The 21,142-nt window shown below is 43.9% G+C and overlaps 1 protein-coding gene across 1 annotated transcript in view; it reads right to left on the bottom strand.

The window, feature by feature from the left end:
* Positions 1-671: 671 nt before the first annotated feature.
* LOC141422675 (uncharacterized) overlaps positions 672-21,142 on the bottom strand; it is a 96,913-nt gene continuing 76,442 nt past the window's right edge. Inside the window, exons 4-6 of the mRNA XM_074072115.1 lie at positions 5,859-6,106; positions 3,708-5,093; positions 672-796 (exon numbers count right to left, since the gene is read on the bottom strand). Of these exons, the coding sequence (XP_073928216.1) occupies positions 672-796; positions 3,708-5,093; positions 5,859-6,106 (1,759 nt within the window). The remainder of the gene's footprint in view (positions 797-3,707; positions 5,094-5,858; positions 6,107-21,142) is intronic.

Raw genomic sequence — 21,142 nt, 5'->3', positions numbered from 1 at the left:
TATTTTACTATAGTCTTCAAGTATTGTTTCTTTTAAATGATAAGTTTTGTTTCTTTTGAATTATAAACTATCCTATGGCATGGGAAAATATAGTTTACTTATAAACTTCAATAAATATACAATGTAATAATGAAACCATCTTTTTCTTCTTTGTCTTACCTTATTAGAGCATCCTTACCAAGGCATATTTTGTCCCATGTTGCAGTAATGTTAGTATTAGGAACATGACTTAATTGAGAGAAAAAATAATGAAATTTCATAATTATATCTCTTGTTACACTTATCATAATTATGTTGAGTTTATTTTATGTGTAATTCTATTGTCTAGAATAACAGACAATTTATAGACACTATAGAGCTCTAGGGAATATGTTTGGCGAAAGTGCTTAATTAGGCACTGGTGTGAATTTTGAAATCTTTATGGTTCATAGAGTACTCTCTTGCTGACACAAAACTTCAACAGTTTGATGAACATAAAATTTTATTTTCCCCAAAATTTAAGACAATATTATAGGATCACAATATGGTGAGAAACCAAAATTTTTAATTTTATTTTGTAATAACTGTTATCTTGTTTAAGAAGCCAAAATTATCTAATAACGAGGAAAAATAAAATTTACACTAAAAATGTACCACTCACAAAAAGTGATAGATTAAAAACAACTTTGAATCTAAGTCCTCACTGTAGTTGGGAATAAGCTCGGGGCGTAAACATCATGCTTCAGGAAGTCTAAAGCAATTCTCCGTTGTTCCACTGGTGTTGTCAACATTGGCACCTGTGCTGCAAGAAACTTTTCTGCCAGAGAATGTGCTAAAATTTAGATTCATTAGGTAGATCCTCAAAGTCATCAAATAAGATTTATGCAAACTGATTGTTCTTTTCAGTTTTCCATACTTATTCTTCCAAAAATGAAGATATTAATGGAAATCACTGACAGCATCATATTTCTCAAGTTTCTAACTTATAGGATGATAAATCCTAAAATATCATTAATTTACAATATTGACCCACTGATATATGTATGTTAGGACCCGGAATCCTATTCCCCCGAGAGACAGAGAGCCAGGCGTGAATGCAATCAACAAAGCAGAGTTTATTGGACTGGCTAGCCAGGGTCGAGCTCCCACACGGACACGCAGGACCGGTTAGGAAAGCAAGACCCTGAGCCTCTTAGGGGGAAATCTTATATAGACTGCAGTGGCGTGCATATTTTTGTTATCAACATTAGACAAGCAGGCAGAGCACATCCTGCACGTACTTCACATCTTGCTCGTACCTCACATCTTGCTCGTATCTCACATCTTGCATTCCTCACATTCTATATGCCCTAACTGAGCCCTGCCGCATTGCTTATCTTATCTACATGGGATGTTTGGTACTGGTTTCTCCAACAAGGGGGTTGGGGCCCGCTGAGACCTCATATTCCTTTCATTCCCCCCTTTCTTATGGCCTAAATTGAGGAATCATCCTCAAGAGGATGAAGAGCCTGATATTGTTGGTGGAGGACCAGAAGTTGGATAGTATTAATTCGACTTTTGACAAAAGTCATAAGTCGGTTTAGAATCCAGGGTCCTATGGTAACAAGCAGTAGGATGATTATTATTGGCCCTGCCAGTGCAGATAAAAGGGTAGCCAACCATGGGGACTGGTTAAACCAAGACTCGAACCAGCTTTCCCCTGCCTCTTTTTCTCGTTTTCTTTGTTCCAGGCTCTTTCGGAGTTTAGACATGGAGTCACGAACAACTCCGGTATGGTCAGCGTAAAAACAACATTCTTCCCCTAGAGCAACGCATAGTCCCCCTTTTTGGAGGAACAACAAGTCCAGACCTCGTCGGTTTTGAAGTACTACCTCAGACAGAGAAGTGAGGGATTTTTCTAGGTGGCTAATGGAGGTTTCTATTCTCTCTATATCTTCGTCTATGGCTGCGCGCAGCGAAGACATCCCTTTATGTTGAGTAGCCAGGGAGGCTATGCCGGTCCCTGCCCCAGCCACCCCTAGGCTAAGTAGGGTAGCAATGGTTAGTGTAGAAATAGGCTCTCTCTTCTTTCTCTCACCTGTTCCTATATTCCAGTATGAATATAGACTTTCCTCCGAATGATAGAGGATGCGGGGCAGCACAACCACTATAACACAGAATTCTTTAGAGCTGTTAAACACCTTAGTTGATAGGCATGGGGTGAGTCCAGACCGCGAGCATAGCCACCACCCATTGTCCTTGGGAATTACCCATTTAATAGCATTTCCCCAGGTAGAACTGGCGTTAATAACAGTACATAAGTCCCGTCTGTTCTTTGGCACTTTTCCTAAGCAGGTTCCTTGGCCGTTTACCTGCTGTATGGTCAGACCTCTCTTACGGTCTCCCCAGGAACATTGAGTAGGGTTTTCCTCAGATGAGGTATCGTGAGTGGTGTTTAGCCCTATTGCCTCATAGAATGGGGGCCTCACATCATAACATAACCAACAGGAGTTAGTCATGTTAGGGTTGGTGTGGTTTAACGTCAGGAAGGCAGCACCCACTAGCTCCCAGAGGGGGTCTTTAGATGCGGTCATGAGACTGGGCCTCACCAGGGGAGGGCTGGTTTCTGATGGTCTTGGAGTTGTAACATTAGCCCGAGCTATGGTAGAGGGAAGGTGGTGAGTTGTGGAAGGTTGGGGAGATGGCTTTACATTGGGCGGCCTAAGTACCTTATTGGGGCCTACTGCTGTGGACGGTGGCCCTATGGGCTCAATTTTTAATCTGACCACTATGGTCGAGCCAGCATGTCCACCATATTTATAAAATACAAGTCCCCATACCTTACCTTGTATCCACCCAGGGGTGTCCTTCTTGCCAGTTTCAGTGAAAGTGACCTTGATTCTATCTAGATCCGTGGGCTGGCATTTATGGGTGGGTATTGGAATTCTGTGCCCCCTTAATATCCCATTTACAAAGGCAAATTTGACTAGGTCTGATTTTGATATCCCCCATTTCCATTCACTATCATTGGATGTGACACATGCCCATGACCTACAGAAGGAGTATTGTATCCCCCCACATTCCTGGTTCTTTTTGTGGCCGGGGCAGGCATAAAACCCATAACGTCGGGCTGACTCCGGGGCAGTAGACTTGTAGGCAGGATTGATGTCTCTGAAGCAGAACTGAAGCTCCGGCCACCAAGTTCCTATGGGGGCAGTGCGAGTAGTCTCGTTGAGGGTGGTATGAGTCTCCCCATCGGTGAGTATCCAGGTTTGCTTATAGGGCTGGTGAGGGTTGGTTTCTGCGAGGCTCCCGCTCTGGGCATTGAGCAAGATCAGAGCGATCAGCCACCCCATCCGTGGCTGCTCCTGAAGGTTCTGCATGTTCCCGGGGCCACAAAAGCTTTAGCTTTAATGGGTTGTCTGGGTGCCGCCGTACAGTCCACTCCTTGACCCCTTCTTGTTTTTGATGATTGGCTCGACGCACGTGGGAGTGGTGGATCCAAGGTCCGATGCCATCAACCTTGAGGGCGGTAGGGGTAGTAAACAGTACAACATAAGGTCCTTTCCATCTAGGCTCTAGGGTTTTGGACTGATGCCTTTTAACCCATACCATGTCACCCGGGACTATGCCATGTTCCGGAGCCGGGTCCCTCTTAACAGCGTGGTATGCTTGAATTAAGGGCCAAATCCGTTGTTGCACTTTAGCTAAAGCCTGCAACATGGTCAGGTAATTTGGGGCCAGATCACCTAGTTCTGGGCTTAAGGTCCTCTGAATGATGGGGGGTGGAGCCCCATACAGGATCTCAAAGGGAGTTAGCCCATGGACATAGGGGGAGTTCCGGACTCGGAAGATGGCCAAGGGAAGGAGCGTCACCCAATCACCGCCAGTCTCCAGGGCCAATTTGGCTAAAGTCTCCTTTAGTGTCCTATTCATCCTTTCTACTTGCCCTGAGCTCTGGGGGTTATATTCACAATGTAGCTTCCAGTTGGCCCCCATAGTCTGGGCTAGTCCCTGCAGGACCTTACTAACAAAAGCCGGACCGTTATCTGACCCAATTGCCTCGGGCACCCCATATCTGGGTATGATTTCCTCTAGCAAAGCCTTTGCCACTACCTGACTCGTCTCCTTCTTTGTAGGAAAAGCCTCCACCCAGCCTGAAAAGGTATCTATGAATACCAGCAAATATTTGTACCCAAACTTTCCCGGTTTTACCTCAGTAAAATCCACTTCCCAACTTCTTCCCGGAGCCCTCCCCCGTTCCCGAGTACCTGTATGGTGCCCCTCCCTTCGTCCTGGTTTCATGATTGTGCAGCTGGCACAATCTTCCACAATTTGGCGGACTGCTATGGTCTGGTTCGGAAATCGGAGCTGCGCAGATGTCAACAAGTCTAGTAATTTTCTCCGCCCCAAATGGGTGGACTTATGTAAGTTAGCCAACAGGAATCGTCCGAGTTTTTCAGGCAGAATTAACTTGCCTTCCAAGTCGCTTTTCCATCCGTCTTCCCCTTCTCTAAAGGGGGAGTGGGCTCTCATCCAAGTGAAATCCTCTGTGGAGTATTCTGGTCGGGGGGGTAGCGGAGGGAGCTCTGGGACCGGCACGTCTATCGCCGCAACCGTGGAAGGTTGCCCTGTCTCCATGGGAGGACTCACCATTGCTACTCTCTTTGCTTCTTGATCTGCTCTGTTGTTACCGACAGCTTCCGGCGTCTTGGCAGACTGGTGGCCTGGGACATACATCACTGCCACTGCCTTCGGTTTTTCCACTGCCATTAATAGACGCTGGACTTCGGCTAGGTTCTTTAGATGTTTTCCTTCTGCTGTGCGGAATCCTCTTTCGCGATAGATGGCCCCGTGGACATGGATGGTACCGAAAGCATAGCGGCTATCGGTGTAGATATTGACTCGCTTTCCTTTTGCCCTCTCCAGGGCCTCTGCCAAGGCAATTAATTCCGCTTTTTGGGCTGATGTTCCGGGTGGGAGGGCGCTGCTCCATACCGTATTTCCTTCTTGGTCGACTACAGCTGCCCCTGCCCTTCGGGCTCCATCTTGGAAAAAACTGCTTCCATCCGTGTACCAGTTTAATTTGCAGCCGGACAGGGGGGTATCCTTTAGGTCAGCCCGTACCTGTGTAACTTCGGAGAGGAATTCTTTGCAGTTATGGACAGGTGTCTGCAGTTCCGGGTTAGGCAACAAGGTGGCAGGGTTCAGGATTACGGGATCTGTGAATGTGATCCGAGGGGAATCCAACAAGAGCCCCTGGTAATGGGTGAGCCTGGCATTCGTCATCCATTTCCCAGGGGGTTGTTTAAGGATTCCCTCCACCGGGTGAGGGGCCGTTACCCAGAGGGCCTGTCCAAAGGTTAGTTTATCGGCTTCTCTCACCAGCACGGCAATGGCCGCTATGATGCGGAGGCAGGGGGGCCATCCTGCCGCTACTGCGTCTAATTTCTTGGAAAAGTATGCCACTGGTCTCTTCCAGGGACCTAGCTGTTGGGTCAAGACTCCTTTGGCTACCCCCTTTTTCTCATCTACAAACAGAGTGAATGGTCTTGTAGGATCTGGCAAGGCTAAGGCAGGGGCCTGCAAAAGAGCGTCTTTTAGCTGATCAAAGGCCTGTTGTTCTCTCTCTCCCCAACTCCAATCTGGAGCTTCTTTGGTGGCCTCATATAGGGGTCTGGCTATTTCCGCAAATCCTGGAATCCAGAGTCTACAGAACCCCATGGAGCCCAGGAATTCTCTCACCCCCCTAGTGGATGTCGGGGATGGGATAGCCAGAATAGTCTGTTTCATGGCATCAGTCAGCCACCTTGCCCCATCTGCAATCCGATAACCCAAATATGTCACTGACCTTTTACAGATGTGAGTTTTCTTGGCACTTGCCCGATACCCCAGCTCACCTAATTCCGTTAGCAGGTGTTCAGTAGCCTTGATGCACTCCTCTTGGGTTTCTGCCGCTAACAGTAAGTCATCAACATACTGTAATAGAGTGACTCGTGGGTGGCTCCGACGAAAAGGTTCCAGGTCCTGGCTCAGGGCCTCATTAAACAGGGTGGGAGAGTTTTTAAATCCTTGCGGCAGTCTGGTCCAAGTGAGCTGTCCGGATTGGTCCCCATCTTCTTGCCATTCGAAAGCAAATAGAGGCTGACTAATTTTTGACAATGGAATGCTGAAGAAAGCATCTTTCAAATCAAGGGTTGTATACCATACTTGTGAGGGGGGTAGGTGGCTGAGCAAGGTATAGGGATTCGGAACGGTGGGATGAATGTCCTCCGTCCGCTCGTTTACCTTTCGTAGGTCTTGCACAGGCCTATAGTCCCCGCTTCCCGGCTTTCGGACGGGGAGCAGAGGAGTATTCCAGGCAGACTGACAAGGTCGCAGTACTCCTTCCTTTATTAGCCTGTGGATATGAGGGGCTATGCCTCTTCGGGCCTCCTCAGGCATAGGATACTGTTTCACCCGAATGGGGAGAGCAGAAGCCTTCAATTGTATAACTACGGGCGGGAGGTGTTTGGCGAGGCCGGTTCCCGCAGTCTCCGCCCAGGCCGTGGGAAATCTTTTTACCCAATGAGTCATGTCCCCTCCTTGTTCCTGTTGACTCTCAAACAGACGATGCTCGTCAGCCAATGATAGGGACAAGACATGAATCGGGCTCCCTTCTCGATCAGTCACAATTATTCCATCTGGTTCAAAATGGATATGGGCCCCTATTTTGGTGAGTAGGTCCCGTCCGAGCAGGGAAGCGGGGCTCTCAGGGACGACCAAGAAGGAGTGTGTGACCTGGTGTTTTCCTAAGTTCACCTTTCTTTTGGTAGTCCATGTACATAACTGCGTACCGGTGGCCCCCTGAACAACACTTGTTCGTGCCTTGTTCAAAGGTCCATGTGCCTTGTTTAAAACCGAATATTGGGCGCCGGTATCCACCATGAACCCCATCGGCTTCCCCTCCACATGCATTGTTACCCAGGACTCGGGGAGGGGGTCTGAGCCCCGTCTCCTTCAGTCCTCTTCTCCGGCTAGAAGGACTCTGGCCTGCTCTACTGCTCGTTCCCTTTCCCTGTTTTCCCCCGGTCTCCTTCCAAACCCTCTTCTTCCCTTTAACTTAGGACATTCTCTCTTCCAATGCCCCGTTTCCTTACAGTAAAAACAGTGTTCCTTATCCGGGGTCCTGGCGTGGCCCCCTCCTCTGGGTTGGTCCCGGACACCCGCTAGGAAAATACGAGCCATTTCTCTCTGTTGCTTTCGGTTTTCCTTAGCCTGGAACTCCCGGTCCTCCTTTCTCAATTTCTCCTGGGCTTCCCTGTCTTCCTTTCTCTGTCTTTCCTCCCTTTCTTCTGGAGTTTCCCTAGCGGTAAAGACCTTTTCTGCTACCTGTAGCATTTCCCTTATAGTCATCTCCCCTAAGTTTTCCTGTTTATTGAGTTTTCTCCTAATGTCTGGGGCTGCCTGATTAATGAATGAGAGTACCACAGCAGACCGGTGGAGGTCCGCCTCAGGGTCAATCGGGGTGTACTGACGGTATGCCTCATGGAGGCGCTCTAAGAAACCGGCTGGGCTTTCGTTTTCCCCTTGAATGACTGCTTTTACTTTTGCAAAATTGGTGGGCCTTCTAGCGGCCGCTCGGAGACCGGCCATAAGAGTCTGGCGGTAGATCCGAAGACGCTCCCTACCTTCTGCGGTCCCGAAATTCCAATCAGGGCGGCGTAGGGGAAAAGCCTCGTCTATGGCCGGTTGGAGAGTTGTGGGTCTCCCATTATCCCCCAAGACGTTCTTCCTCGCTTCGTTGAGGATGCGCTCTCGTTCCTCCGTCGTAAAAAGAGTATTGAGCAGCTGATGACAGTCATCCCAAGTGGGGCGGTGTGTATGCATGATGGACTCCAGGAGATCTATGAGACACTTGGGGTCTTCAGAAAAGGGCGGGTTCTGCGTCCTCCAGTTATATAGATCACTGGAGGAGAAGGGCCAGTACTGAAACTGTTGCCCTCCTCCCGGTCCCCCTTGGCCCACCATCCGGACTGGAAGTGTAGGGACAGTTTCCTCCCCCTGTGTTGATGAGGGGGGCCCGTCTTCCCCCTCCCTTTCCCGGATCCCTCGGGGGCGAAGTCTTCGACCCATTCCTCCTCCTGCTGCCAGTCCTGTTGAGGAGGATGAGGAAATTTCCTCCTCCGGGGCACTGGCTTGGCCAGGGGGAGTCACGTATGGAGGCGGCCGATCTTCCTCTGCCCCTGCGAGGGATGGGTAAAGGGGGGAACTCTCTGGTAAGACCGGAGATGGTGAAGGAGATGCCCTAATTTGAGGACCGGTCAAGGTGGGAAGAGGAAGTTTTTCCTCCTCCTTTATGACCAAGGCGGGCGTGACTGGGGTTTTAGCCCCGGGGGCCGAACTGGAGGGGTGGGTCAGAAAAACTGTTAACCAAGGGGGAGGGTTCCTCACCAGATCCTCCCAAACCAAAATGTAAGGAACTTGGTCTGGATGGCCTCGATTGTCTGGCTGAAAAATGACTGCTTTAACCTTAGTGATCAGGTCTAGGGAGAGGGAACCTTGAATGGGCCACCCGACTCCAAAGGTGGGCCACTCTGCAGAACAAAAGGTGTTGAACTTACCTTTCTTGATGACCAGACCCGCATTTAAGGCCCTTTCTTTAACTTCTGGAAAGTGAGAAAGGATCAGAGACTTTGGGGTTGTTTGTCCCTGTCCCATTGTGGAAGGAGACTCAAACACCAAGAGAGATAGAACAAAAAGGGTAAAGGCAACAATAATTCCACACACACACAACACTCTCCAGCACTCGCTCGGACCGGTCCTTCTCTCACACTGGTGCGCACCCCATTCAACCTCCTCACCGTCCAACTGGGATATCAGGCCGAAAGGCGTCCACTTGACAGGTGGTCGGTCGACTAGCTCAATTAGTTCTTCACCTGGCGCCAGGGTTCCTAAAATGCTCGAGCCCAAATGAGAGGAAAGCCTCTCCCAATAGGACCCTGTGGTCCTCCTTGCAAGATTCCCAGAATGAATCTCCCTGGGGATTGGCCGAATCCCCGCCGCGGCCCAAATGGAACACTCAAGTTCCTCCAAATGAGGGTCTGGGATCCCCTCCCAACGCCTAGGACTTGGGATCGCCCCTGCTTTCTCGCAGGCAGGTTCTGTCTCTCGAGAAAATGAAATCTCGGTGGGACCTCCAAATGTTAGGACCCGGAATCCTATTCCCCCGAGAGACAGAGAGCCAGGCGTGAATGCAATCAACAAAGCAGAGTTTATTGGACTGGCTAGCCAGGGTCGAGCTCCCACACGGACACGCAGGACCGGTTAGGAAAGCAAGACCCTGAGCCTCTTAGGGGGAAATCTTATATAGACTGCAGTGGCGTGCATATTTTTGTTATCAACATTAGACAAGCAGGCAGAGCACATCCTGCACGTACTTCACATCTTGCTCGTACCTCACATCTTGCTCGTATCTCACATCTTGCATTCCTCACATTCTATATGCCCTAACTGAGCCCTGCCGCATTGCTTATCTTATCTACATGGGATGTTTGGTACTGGTTTCTCCAACAAGGGGGTTGGGGCCCGCTGAGACCTCATATTCCTTTCAATGTAGACTCTGTGGTTCAACTCTGTAACAATTTAGGTATATCTTTACATTCTGCAATTCAGTGATTTCATGTTTTCAGGAAGTAAGGTTTATTCCCTAGTTTTAGCATGCAACAAGGGCAATGACACCTATGGTCATTGTAGGGAAATGTAAGCCCCAAAAGTGACCATGTGGAGAGGAGTATCTGGCCAAGAGATTCTTTATTGCCGGGTGGGAGAGGGAGAGAGCAGAGAGAGCCAAGAGAGGGAGGGAGAGAGGGGCAGGGGCTTAAATACCCCTCAGTGGGACTCAGCATGATCTGATTGGTTAGGATCTTATGGTTCATGCTGATTGGAGGTTGGGGCAGAAGGAGGATTCAAGCTAGACTTGAGGCAGGACTGTGACCCTGGGAGGCAGGACTGTGACCCAGGAAAACAGAAGCTTAAGGGTGCAGTAAGAGCTGAAACCTATCAGCGCTATTATTGCCAATATTCCTCCCTTTTTTGCTTGTTAAGGAAGGGGGCATTGTGTTTGCTCTGGCTTCTTCGAGCTGCAAGGGGTGGCGTAGGGGAAGGGAGGGTTAGTTGGCAAACAATGTTGGGGTGCTGAGCCTCATGATGGCATACACCCAGGCTCCGAAGGTGAAAATTTCCTCCTCCCTGAAGTTGATGAAGGTCCCTTGTAGCCACAGGCCATAAAGAGTCTCGAGCCAATCCTCTGACCTCCACATGGTGGGTATCAGCCAACTATCCTCGCGTTTTGGAGAGGTTGGTATCCCTGGAGGTACAACTGTGTCTCTAGGTTGCTCCCATTGATTGGTACTGGCAGGCTTTCAGGAAACGAAACCTCCATTCTCCAGTCACCGAATAAAGCATGAGCTCTCTCAGAGCTGGAATCGCCTCAAGGTCAGAATTGGCAAGGAGTGGCTTGCTTAACTCCACGACAGGGAAAGTTTTTGAGGAAGATAGGAGGAGATAGGTATGGTCTGTTTATGTGGGGAAGGAGGAGGTTTGGAGAGGAATTGGCTGATTTAGAAACTGGTTTACAGGCTGATAGAATCTACACAGGGGAACAGAAAGTACAGAGGGAGGATTTGAAGTCAGAAAGCTGGATTTAGACAGAGGTATGAAAAGGCTTGGACATAATGGAATCTCTCCCCATCGTCCTGATTGCTCACAGTAGTTATATGTCCCGTAAAAGGTTGGGATTTAAAGACCCAAAAAGGGGCCAGTGATTTTGGTTGTCTAAAGGATAAGTGGGCCAGATTTTAGTGCAAAAGCAGATCAAATTTTTGGTTTTATATCTAGGGTCAAACCCAAGGTGTCTAAATTATTAAGGAGGCATCTCAATGGGGAGTCAGACAGCAAAGAAGTTGTAGAGGCACCCATTATGAGGGACCCAGTCCCAGAATGGGAGAGGAGGATATTATGTACTGTGGAGCATCCTTACACAGCACAAATATCGGAGAAAACGCAAAGCGCATGTGACCCAGCCGTCGCTGAGTTCAGGTGGTTTGCAGGCCAGAGGCCGGCGGCTTGGATTACCTAGGCGTAGATTTTGTAGGGTCCCGGACCCTGTAAAATCCAAACCCTGCAGAGAAGGGGATCCCTCTACTGTCTGAGCCGCCCAGAGACAGCCCAAAGCATAGGAAGTGTTCTAAAACCCAGAGACACCGAAGGGAGAGACTGCAAAGGGAGCCCAAGAAGGGTAGGTGGACTCACCAAAGAATGTCCGGTGTTGGATGCAAGCAAGGGCTATCGGGAGGATGAGTTCTGGCCAGTCACGTCCGCAGGGTGGTCGTGGGGCGAGTCAGAATCGGGGTCCTACCAAGGTTAGTGGGGAGCCCCGCCCGAAGTCATGGCACCAAATGTAAGGAAATATAGGCCCCAAAGGTGACCACGTGGAGAGGAGTGATCTGGCCAAGAGATTCTTTATTGCCGGGTGGGAGAGGGAGAGAGCAGAGAGCCAAGAGAGAGAGGGAGAGATGGGCAGGGGCTTAAATAGCCCTCAGTGGGACTCAGCATGATCTGATTGGTTAGGATCTTATGGTTCATGCTGATTGGAGGTTGGGGCAGAAGGAGGATTCAAGCTAGACTTGAGGCTGGACTGTGAGCCTGGAAAACAGGAGCTTAAGGGTGCAGTAAGAACTGAAACCTATCGGCGCCATTATTGCCAACAGTCATTGTTCTTGGTCAACCACATTGGCCAAGAGACTTGTTACAATCAAATATAAATATAGTATGACTGTAAAACATATACTCTTAGAACATACACTCTTATTAAGTTCTTACTGATGGATCTTTGTATGTTTGGAAAGGAAAAAGAATCGGATAAGATTTTTATGCCTCATGAATTTAATTTTGGCTCATATTTTCTATGGCTTTGATGAGCTATTCAAGATTAAATTAATCCCACTGAAAGAAAAACACCCCGTTACTCTTCTTAATTTAATTGCCCAAGTTTATCTTTTTCATCTGAGTAGTCTATCCAAAGTGCTGATAACTAGGGGAGAAGATAGAACAATTTTGAAGGCCTTAGATTGGTAGGGTGTTCTTTCATGTCCTTGACAAAAAGACATTATAAGAAACTCTGTATAAATAAGATCCATGTACCACATTTAGAAGGAAATAAAAGTGTGGACATTTTCTGGGGGGAGCCCTATAGTTCCTTATCCCAAAGTGTACAGCATACTCTAGTATTCATGCCAGATCCTACCTCAGAGTCCCTTCCCCAGTTATGGTTGGATATGAAGTGTCCCTCCAAAAGGTTCATGTTGGAGACTGGTGCCCAGATAATGGCGCTATTTGGGAAAGTGCTGGGAATTTTAGGAGGTGAAATCTAGCTAGAGAAAGTAAATCACTGGGGGCAGGTCCATGGTGATAGTTTGTCCCTGGCCCCTTCCTGGCCCACACTCTGTTCACCATGAAGTGAACAGATGCCTCTCCCACACACTCTTTACACCATATCCTGCCTCATTACAGGCCCAGAAACACAGTTAAGTGACCAAACCCTCTGATACGATAGCCAAAATAAGTCTTTCTTCTCTTAAGTTTATTACTGTCTAGTATTTGGTCAGAACCCTGAGAAAAGTAATGAATACAACCAGCAATGATGGAATCTAATCGTATCAGAGAGCTCCAACCATTCACATGTCAACTGACATTTACCAAATTGGCCAAATAGATATGTATTTGTTTCAATTTGCTTCAATGAGTCTCAAGGGTTCTGGCAGCAACAAATCGTGATCTGAAAGGCTATGGCCTGTTAGAAGTACACCCCAAAACCTTCAGTGATTTATTTTGTTTTCTCCTGTTTTGGGGGACAGGGTCTCATATGTAGTCCATACTGGCCTTGAACTGGTAATACTGCTGCCTCAGCCTCCTGAGTGCTAGGATTACAGACATGTACCACCATACTCAGCTTAATCAGGTTTTTTTAATATGAATTGACTGTTGGTGGTTTTTTTCAGTCTTATATAAGACTTGGATAAAGGCATGTTTTAAAAACTTTGCTCTCTTTCACTGTGTAGTATCATGTATACTAAGTAAAAACTATATGCGTGCTATTCAAATGCAGCTTTAAGACAAGTCCCTCTCATTTTCAATCATACTGTGCCCCCAGCACCTACCAGACAGGAATGCTGAAGCTTCCCTTATTTGGAGGTTGTATTTTTTTTTAATCACTTAGCATAGGAATAAAGAAAAGATTCATGCAAAGTTGCCAATCATTCTGTTCAGCTGCCAAAGCTGATGCAAATGTCCATTCCATTCAGACAAAATTACCAGAATGTTTTCATAGTATCTAAATACCTATGGAGTTAGACTTCCCCAAGATAATGACAGATAACAATTTATTTGTCACTGTCATATACAGCTGAGTTTGAATTGATGATGAAAAGAGAATATGGTGGGCTATATTTTATGTATTTGAAATAAGGTTTTAAATTTCTGATCTCAATTCTACCCTGGAAATGTATGACAAGACAATGACCCTGATCCAGGTGAGTGCAGGAAGGCTGTGAAAAAAACCACCCTGTATTAACATGTCAGATAAAAATATAATTTGCTTTTTTAATTCTCAGGAGCTTAGTAATTTTATTATTAAAAATTTCTCAAATAACTCAGATAACTTGAAATATTTTTAGAAAAGCATTTTGGCTCTCAAGAATCACATTTTAACTTATTTCATCATTAAATAATAAATTCCATAGTGGTTTTGACTAGAAGTTCTTACTAGGACCTATGGATTTTAGTAACCTTGGCTTAGAACTCCAGCCAACTAGGTAACTCCTAATAAGTCTTAACAAATTAAAATATCAATTTACACATTGATAATAACTTCTCTTCTTATATTTCACTCAATGAAAACTCTCAAAAATCTAATTCTTTGGGAAAAATAGAAATTAAAAATATGCATTATCTTTTTTCTCTCACTTAGCAATGGTGTTAAGTTTCAGGTGTTGTGTATAAAAGTCAGTATCATATCATGTGAATTAAATGTGGACACTTAGATAATTTATACATTTAGCACTTCATCACTCTGCCTAGTTCTTTGAGATGGATACTTTACCATGTGGATCTATGTTTATAAGATTAATAAGTTAGCAAAAGTCAAATTTCTAACCTCTCCTCATGACTCTCCACCTCTTCCATACTAAACAGCTCTGATGTATCTAGCTAAAGGTCTATTGGCTTGAAATCAGTCACTTATGCACCCACCCACACAGCTCTGTGTAAAAATGCTGAGCTTGGTGTTCGGTTGTAGATTTAGTGGTTTTAGTCTGATGTAGTCAATACCTTCATGTTCATTTAATCTTTGTATCCTAGATAGCTGACACAGGACTGTGAAGTTTTTCTTGGTTCAGCATCTGATTCCCCCTGGGCCACATCTGGACACTCAGTACATGCTCTGACAGCTGGTGTCATAGGTTGCTGCTGTCACTGCTGATGTCACATTCTACCAAGAGCACTGTGGAAAGTATGGCTATCAATAATCATTCTATGAAGAGAATCAGGCTTGAGTCCTGGGTTTCGGTTTTGTTCTGTTAACATGCATCCCAGGTGGTCCTGGTGCTGGTGATTGGCAACCAGGAATTCAGAGATACTGCTCTGGAGCAGCAGCAGCTTAGGCTTGACTTGATATGCAAGCTTTGCACATTGTTTTCAACACAGTAAGCTTGATATTATTTTTTTTCCTTCTAAAAGGGATTTAGTAACTTGTCCTTTGGGAGATGCTCACAGAGCAGTGTCCTGGAATTTGAAGTTAGCTTCTGAATAGCATCAAAGAAAAAGCTCCCTATGATTCCAGATGCATAAGAAGAAACATAGAGGGTCTTTGCTTAGCAGACAAACAGATATTTTCTTGTTTAATAAAAGGGTGGACTGCTTCACATGACATGAATACACACAAGAAAAATTTTGTGCCAGATCACACACTAGTTGATAAAGAGATTGCCGTGAACAAAACATACAAAATCCCTGCCATGGTGAAGTTTACCACCCAGTGGGGGAGGGGAGGGTGCCTTTGGCCATTTGGGCTGCTACAGCAAAATATCATAAATGAATAAACAATAGGAATTTGTTCCTCACTTCTGGAAAATGGGAAGTCCAAGGTCAATCTCGACTCAGCATGTGGAGAGGGCACACTCCCTAGACAGCCATCTTTCCACTCCAATGTCACAGGACAGAAGGGATGAATGAGCTTCCATGAGCCTCTTCTATAAGGGCATTAATCCTATTGATGACAGAGCTTGCCACAGGACCCACCTCCTAGTACTCACCCTTGCTTTGGGGGTTAGGATTTCAACATATGAATTTGGGGGGTAGGGAGGGCACACAAACATTCAGACCATAACCAGGAGACAGAAAACAGGCATTAAAGTCCCATGGACAAACAAACTTGAGAGAAGGGGAAAGCTGAGTGGACAAGATATGGTCAGGAAAAAAAAAATAGACATAGTCAGGCCTGGCCTTAGGAAAGATGTCGTAGACATCAAAGGAAGTAAGTAACTTGATGTGATTTAAATTCTTAATTTATTTGAAGAGTCAGTGGAATATGCTAACAGCTACATTGGAATAGAAGAGAAAAAGAAAAATTACAGATGGCATCGAAGCTTCTGACCTAAGCAACAGTAAGGACAAAGCCAGGTGTTATGTTTTGAGTTGAACATTATTATGTGAGAAGACTTTTTACTTATGGTACATTTTATTTTTTTATTTTATGCAATTTGATTTTAAATCATGATGACAAAGTTGTATTACTATATGAGCCTGTTATTTTGGATATGTTAATACTATGTTCCATGATTATAGATATGTGTATTCCTGAAGTAAGGTGGAAATTGAAGAATCATTATCATTGGGTCATCATAAAGGCTACCAGGTGCTGCATTCCATTTTAAAGATTAGGTTATATGTAAATTCACATTAATTCTGTGTTGCCATAGGTAACACAGCTCATACATGGTAGAGGGTGGTGTTAAACCAAGTCAATAGGACCTGGGAGCCTTCACACTAAATTCCTAAGTAGCTGGATGACCCCCCCAGCTCCCTTTTGTATCTCCCAGTCTTGCTTTGAACATAGTCCTTAGAATCTAAGGCAGCTCAGAATAAACATAGATGGCAGGACTGGATCACTCCACTTGTGCTCAGGGATTTGAAACACTGCTATGCCAGTCTACGGACAACTCTCTGTACACTCCAAACAGAGCAGAAAGACCTGCCTGTTCCCTCAGTTTGACATTTCAGAAATTCCTGCTGCTCATTTCTGTCTATATATAGACAAGTCCAGCCCTGGGCAGGTGCAGGATGTTGAATAAATCTCAGCTCGTCTCCTCTACACCAACACCCTCCAGCATGTGGTACGTGGGTGGAATTAGGTTAAAAAGAACATCGAGGACAACCTTGGAGGAGAAACGAAATCATCACCAAGAAGGAAATATGCAGTGGGATAAAAGAAGGAGGGTGCAGGATTGCAGGATGATAATGAAGGTGTTGGAGCTCTGATTATATATACAAAGAATCTGCTGCTGACCATCTGTCTATTGCTTTTTGAAAGTTTCTACATAGGCTATTAAATTTCAGGCTCAGAAGAGAAGAAAGGAAAAGGGAAATAATTACTTACTGTCTACATGAGCCAGACACTGGACTAGATGCTTTCTTTGTATTGATTACTATATGGTATGGTCATTACTATGCCAGTTCAAGCTCCATACAGCTTAACTCTGCTGTACACAGTCAGTCTGAAAGCTCCATGAGGACAAAATCTGTCTTTGCCAGGTTCATACCTCATTCCAATTGTCCAACACAACAACTGGTCTTCTGGCAGGTTCATAGACTGTTTAGTGAGTCAGTGACTCTTTGTTTCCAATTCTGGTCCACATCTCTCTCTTCTACCCATCTCCCACTTCTCTCATTCCTTGCCATGAGGAGAGGAAGGTCTTGAATTTCCAGTGTTGCTTCTACTGTGCATATGGCAGTGGCTATAACTGTTAGCTTGGCACAGCAGGACAAGCCAGCAATGACAGTTATTACCAAAGGGGGAGTTAAGACTGGGGAAGGAAGCTACAGTTACCCAGGAAGAGGCAGGTTTTCTTGGGTATCTGTAGCTTGCTCACTCAAAATTTGTTCAGGGAAAGACAGCCTTCCACTTTAAGCAGTTAGTCAACCTGCATAGTTGACTTCCTGAAAGTGTTATCAGCCCCCAGGGGTCCTGCTTTGGCATTCAGCTCTGGATAGATGCCTCCTACACCAGGACTCTAGTACAGCTGGCCAGGCTACTTCCTGTTCTCTGCCACCTGCTTCTCTGAGTCATGGCCTTTAAGTTTCTGAAGTACAGCAGGCCTTCAGACTGTAATTCATTGAATCACTCAATGAATCCTTAGCAGAAACATAAACTGAAAATGAAAAGTGGTAGCATATATACATGACACAAGTTAATGACTTGTAAAAACTCTATGCCTGGACATAATTTTTAAAATGGAGCAAGAATTCTGTATTTTTATTCTATGTTTGCATTTCTATCCAAACAATTAAGGTGAGATGGAATTTATTCACTATGTAGCTCAAGCTGGCCTTGAACTCGAGATCCTCCTGTAACCTGACTCCCTTGATTATAGATATGCCCTACCCTATTTCCTTTCAGACAGGATTTTTAAAAAGTTTTTAACCAGAAAAAAAACAAAGGAAGATTGTCAGTTTACATTAATATGTGAAATTGTTCTTTAATAGTTATTAAAAATAAATTCAAACAAATCTAACAGCAGTTTTAACCAAGTGCTTATTTAGTTAAAATCAGTTCCTGTAATTTTCATTTTCAGAGCAATAATTCAAAGCATTTAGAATTTCCCAAGTATTCAAAAGTAAACAAAAGAACACCTTTTCCTTTTTTTTTCTCTTTGAAACTCCCCTTAAGCAATGGAATCTCTTAGACCTAAGAAATATGTATGATCTAAAAATATTTCATAGTTTTGAAGTAAGACTTCAAATAATTAAGTTAAAAAACATGTCCTTTCAGAGTTGTGAATTATTCCTCTTTGATATATTTGTGATCCGCTCTGATCTTTGTACAAAGTTTCATATTTGCAGGGAGAAAAAATATGTACGGTACCATTTTTCTGCTGATGGTTTTCCTTACACTGGAAGGAGATATCCATCCTTTATATTTTGGAACACATTACCAGTATCTCATTTCCAAAGCTTCTCCTCTCCCCATCTCTTAATGCACCTAGTTTTCACTTATTTATTTTGGTTGTGGGGCAAGGCAAGCATTTCAAATCCCAAATATTTACAAGGAAGTGGTAAAGGGTGGCATGTTTTTGATTTATATTAATTAACGACAGGAAGAGCAAGATGTGCTAGAAAGGAGTGATTGTCTGTACACTTCACTCTGGTTTGGTTTGGTTTGGTTTTTGTCATAGTTTCTGACTTTCTTAGGGCTTAGGGTGAATTCTTTATGACCTCAGAAAGTCATATCCTACCCTGGTCATATGTACTTTGGCTACTTTGTCAACATGCTACCAACTCAGGCATATTCTAAACCAGCAACTAGCTCCTCTTTCTTCTTGTATAACGTGATTCCTGTTTCCCAAGTTGAAATCTTCTACTTCAGTCTTGTACATTTTTTGACACACCCCTCCCCATTAAAGAACAGTGCTTCAGTTTTCTTCTATGCCATATAATAGAAAAGAAAGCAAGTTTTATGTTACATTTATTTTCTATTCCTTTTACAATGATTCTTTTCAGAATGCATTGCATTGTTTGATCAAGACTGGACTTTCTACAATTGTAGAAAATCATGGGAAATCTGCCATGTTCAGAATCCTTTTCAGAGAACTCATTTTATCCATACTCCTCTTTACACTGGGTGTGTTACTCATTACAACTTCCATCAGTTCTTCAGTCACCAGCACAAACAACAGAAAGTGCTACACAGCTAGATTACTCACCCCAAGTTTTTCACTTTGGTAATATACTACACTTGTCATGCCACAAAAATGTAACATTTGATGCCCCCAATAAATGTAACACTAACTGTCCCTGGATATAAAGAGAAGAAAAAAAATAACATGTTCAAAAGCACCTGCATGAAACAGATGCTTTGTGGGAGAAAATGTGAAAATTAGATATGGAGAATCCTTGAGATAAGTTTTCACAACAATTAAATGTGAGATGGTAAAGAAGCATCATTGAATAAAGGACAAACAAGTTTTATTTAATCAGAAAAAGAAGAACCTCTTCTCTGTTAGAAATATAGGCTGTAGTCCCAAGAGGATGATGGTCCACCCTTCATTCAAGAGGGACCCAGGGATGTTACATTTTGGCAGAATGCAGGGATTGACAGCATGCAAGAAACCCTGCAACTACTCTTCTCAACAGATGTAGATTGTTCTCTATTAAACTGGCCAAGGGCATCTCTTTTACTTATTAGGGAATTAAGGAGACTAACAAATCATACATTGTATTCACAGCCAGTTAAAGAGGAAAAAGTTCAACAGCGTGTGTCTGTGTTGGAATAGGAAATGCTGTGGGCTGAATGTTAAAACTCAAATTCTTCTCTAATTTTTCCAGCATTCTTACCAGCCTTGGAGGAAATTGAATCATAAAAGAAGAGTTTCAGAACTTTTGTGTGCTGATGATGTGCATGTACACACACACACAGAAAATTTCATGAATATCTTCCCACATACAATATGTGGCTGCAAGCAACTAAACATGGTATGATAAATATCATTCAATCAGGAAAATGTACAAAATGTCCACCTACATTTTGACTTTTAACATCTGACTTTTAACATCCAGCATAGTGCTGCCTCATGCGGCACATAGGGATATTAACTGGTAAATTCAATGTATTTTAAAGGATCTTTGAAAATTCCAAGGAAAATTGAACCAATTTTCTAATGCTTTATATAAAAGCTACACATAAAATTGCTGAAGAAAAAACAATCGTAGCTGTGCTTCAAGTATCACAAAGAAGACCAAACATTCTATTCAGGAGGAAGAGAATTTTCTTACAGTGGATTATAGCTGAAAAAAGGTTCAGAGATGATTTTTCTAAATTCTTCATTTTACAAACAAGGAAACTGAGGGCAAGATCATTTCTATGACTTATTCTGGTAGCCTTCATTATTAGTGTTCCATGAAGTATTAGATCTGTATTGGAGATTTGTTCTGCTTATGTAAACTGCAAAGGTAAGAAAGAATATTTGCTTTCACATGATATCTACAACTGGGAAGTTAAGTGTCACAGCCACATATGTTGTAGTTCCTATGGTCACATAGGATGGACTCAAGAGGCTTATGGTATCTCCCTCTCTGTACTTTCTCTTTCAAGAAACAGTCTTTTCTCTCCTTTTAATCTCTTTACATCATGGACTGCTATTGTATGCAGAAGCAAGCAAAGAAAGGGCATATCTTCTTTCCCTGTATTTTTAAAAACATATTGGGAATTAACTTAAGAATCATTTCTACTGAATAAAATATCTTATTAAAATCTCACTGCTATTTTTGAGAGGACTTCAATTTGGTATCATATGTTAGCTATGTTTAAAGCAACATGGAGGGAGGGGGAAATGACTCAGGTGTGGTGCTCCAGCTTTGGGACACATGAAGTGAAGTTGCCAGATGGACAAAAGAGGAGACAAAACCAGATAATTATCATTCTGCTTCCCTCCTCCCTTGTTTTTTGTTTTTTAAGAAATAAGTCTCCTAGTTAAAATATAATGTATCAGAGCACTCCTGATATATTTCTAGAGAAGAAGAAAGAATCTAGTTGCTCTAAGTAGAGTAAATTACATTGCTGAGTACTGAACAACCTTACATTTTCAATCAAGAACTATTTGTGATCATCTTTGTGCAATAAAGAGGAATGGAAGAAATTTAGATAGACTATAGATGGGGAAGATTTTGGCCCAATATCAAAAACATTAATTCTAGAAATTATATACTGCTCAACTTGATTCTAATCCTTTATAAAATTTTATATTTGGTCCATTAACAAATAATCTAGAAGCACTGAATGGGAAAACTAACACAGTTCACTGAGAACAAATACTAAAGAAACTTTTCTTGTTTATTCTGAATTATACACTGGAAAAAAAATAGAGTAAACCAA

Source organism: Castor canadensis, chromosome 4 (assembly GCF_047511655.1).
Source record: "Castor canadensis chromosome 4, mCasCan1.hap1v2, whole genome shotgun sequence".
NCBI lineage: Eukaryota > Metazoa > Chordata > Mammalia > Rodentia > Castoridae > Castor > Castor canadensis.
Note: the sequence above shows the minus strand (reverse complement) of the source record. Positions and strands in the feature narration are given on the sequence as shown.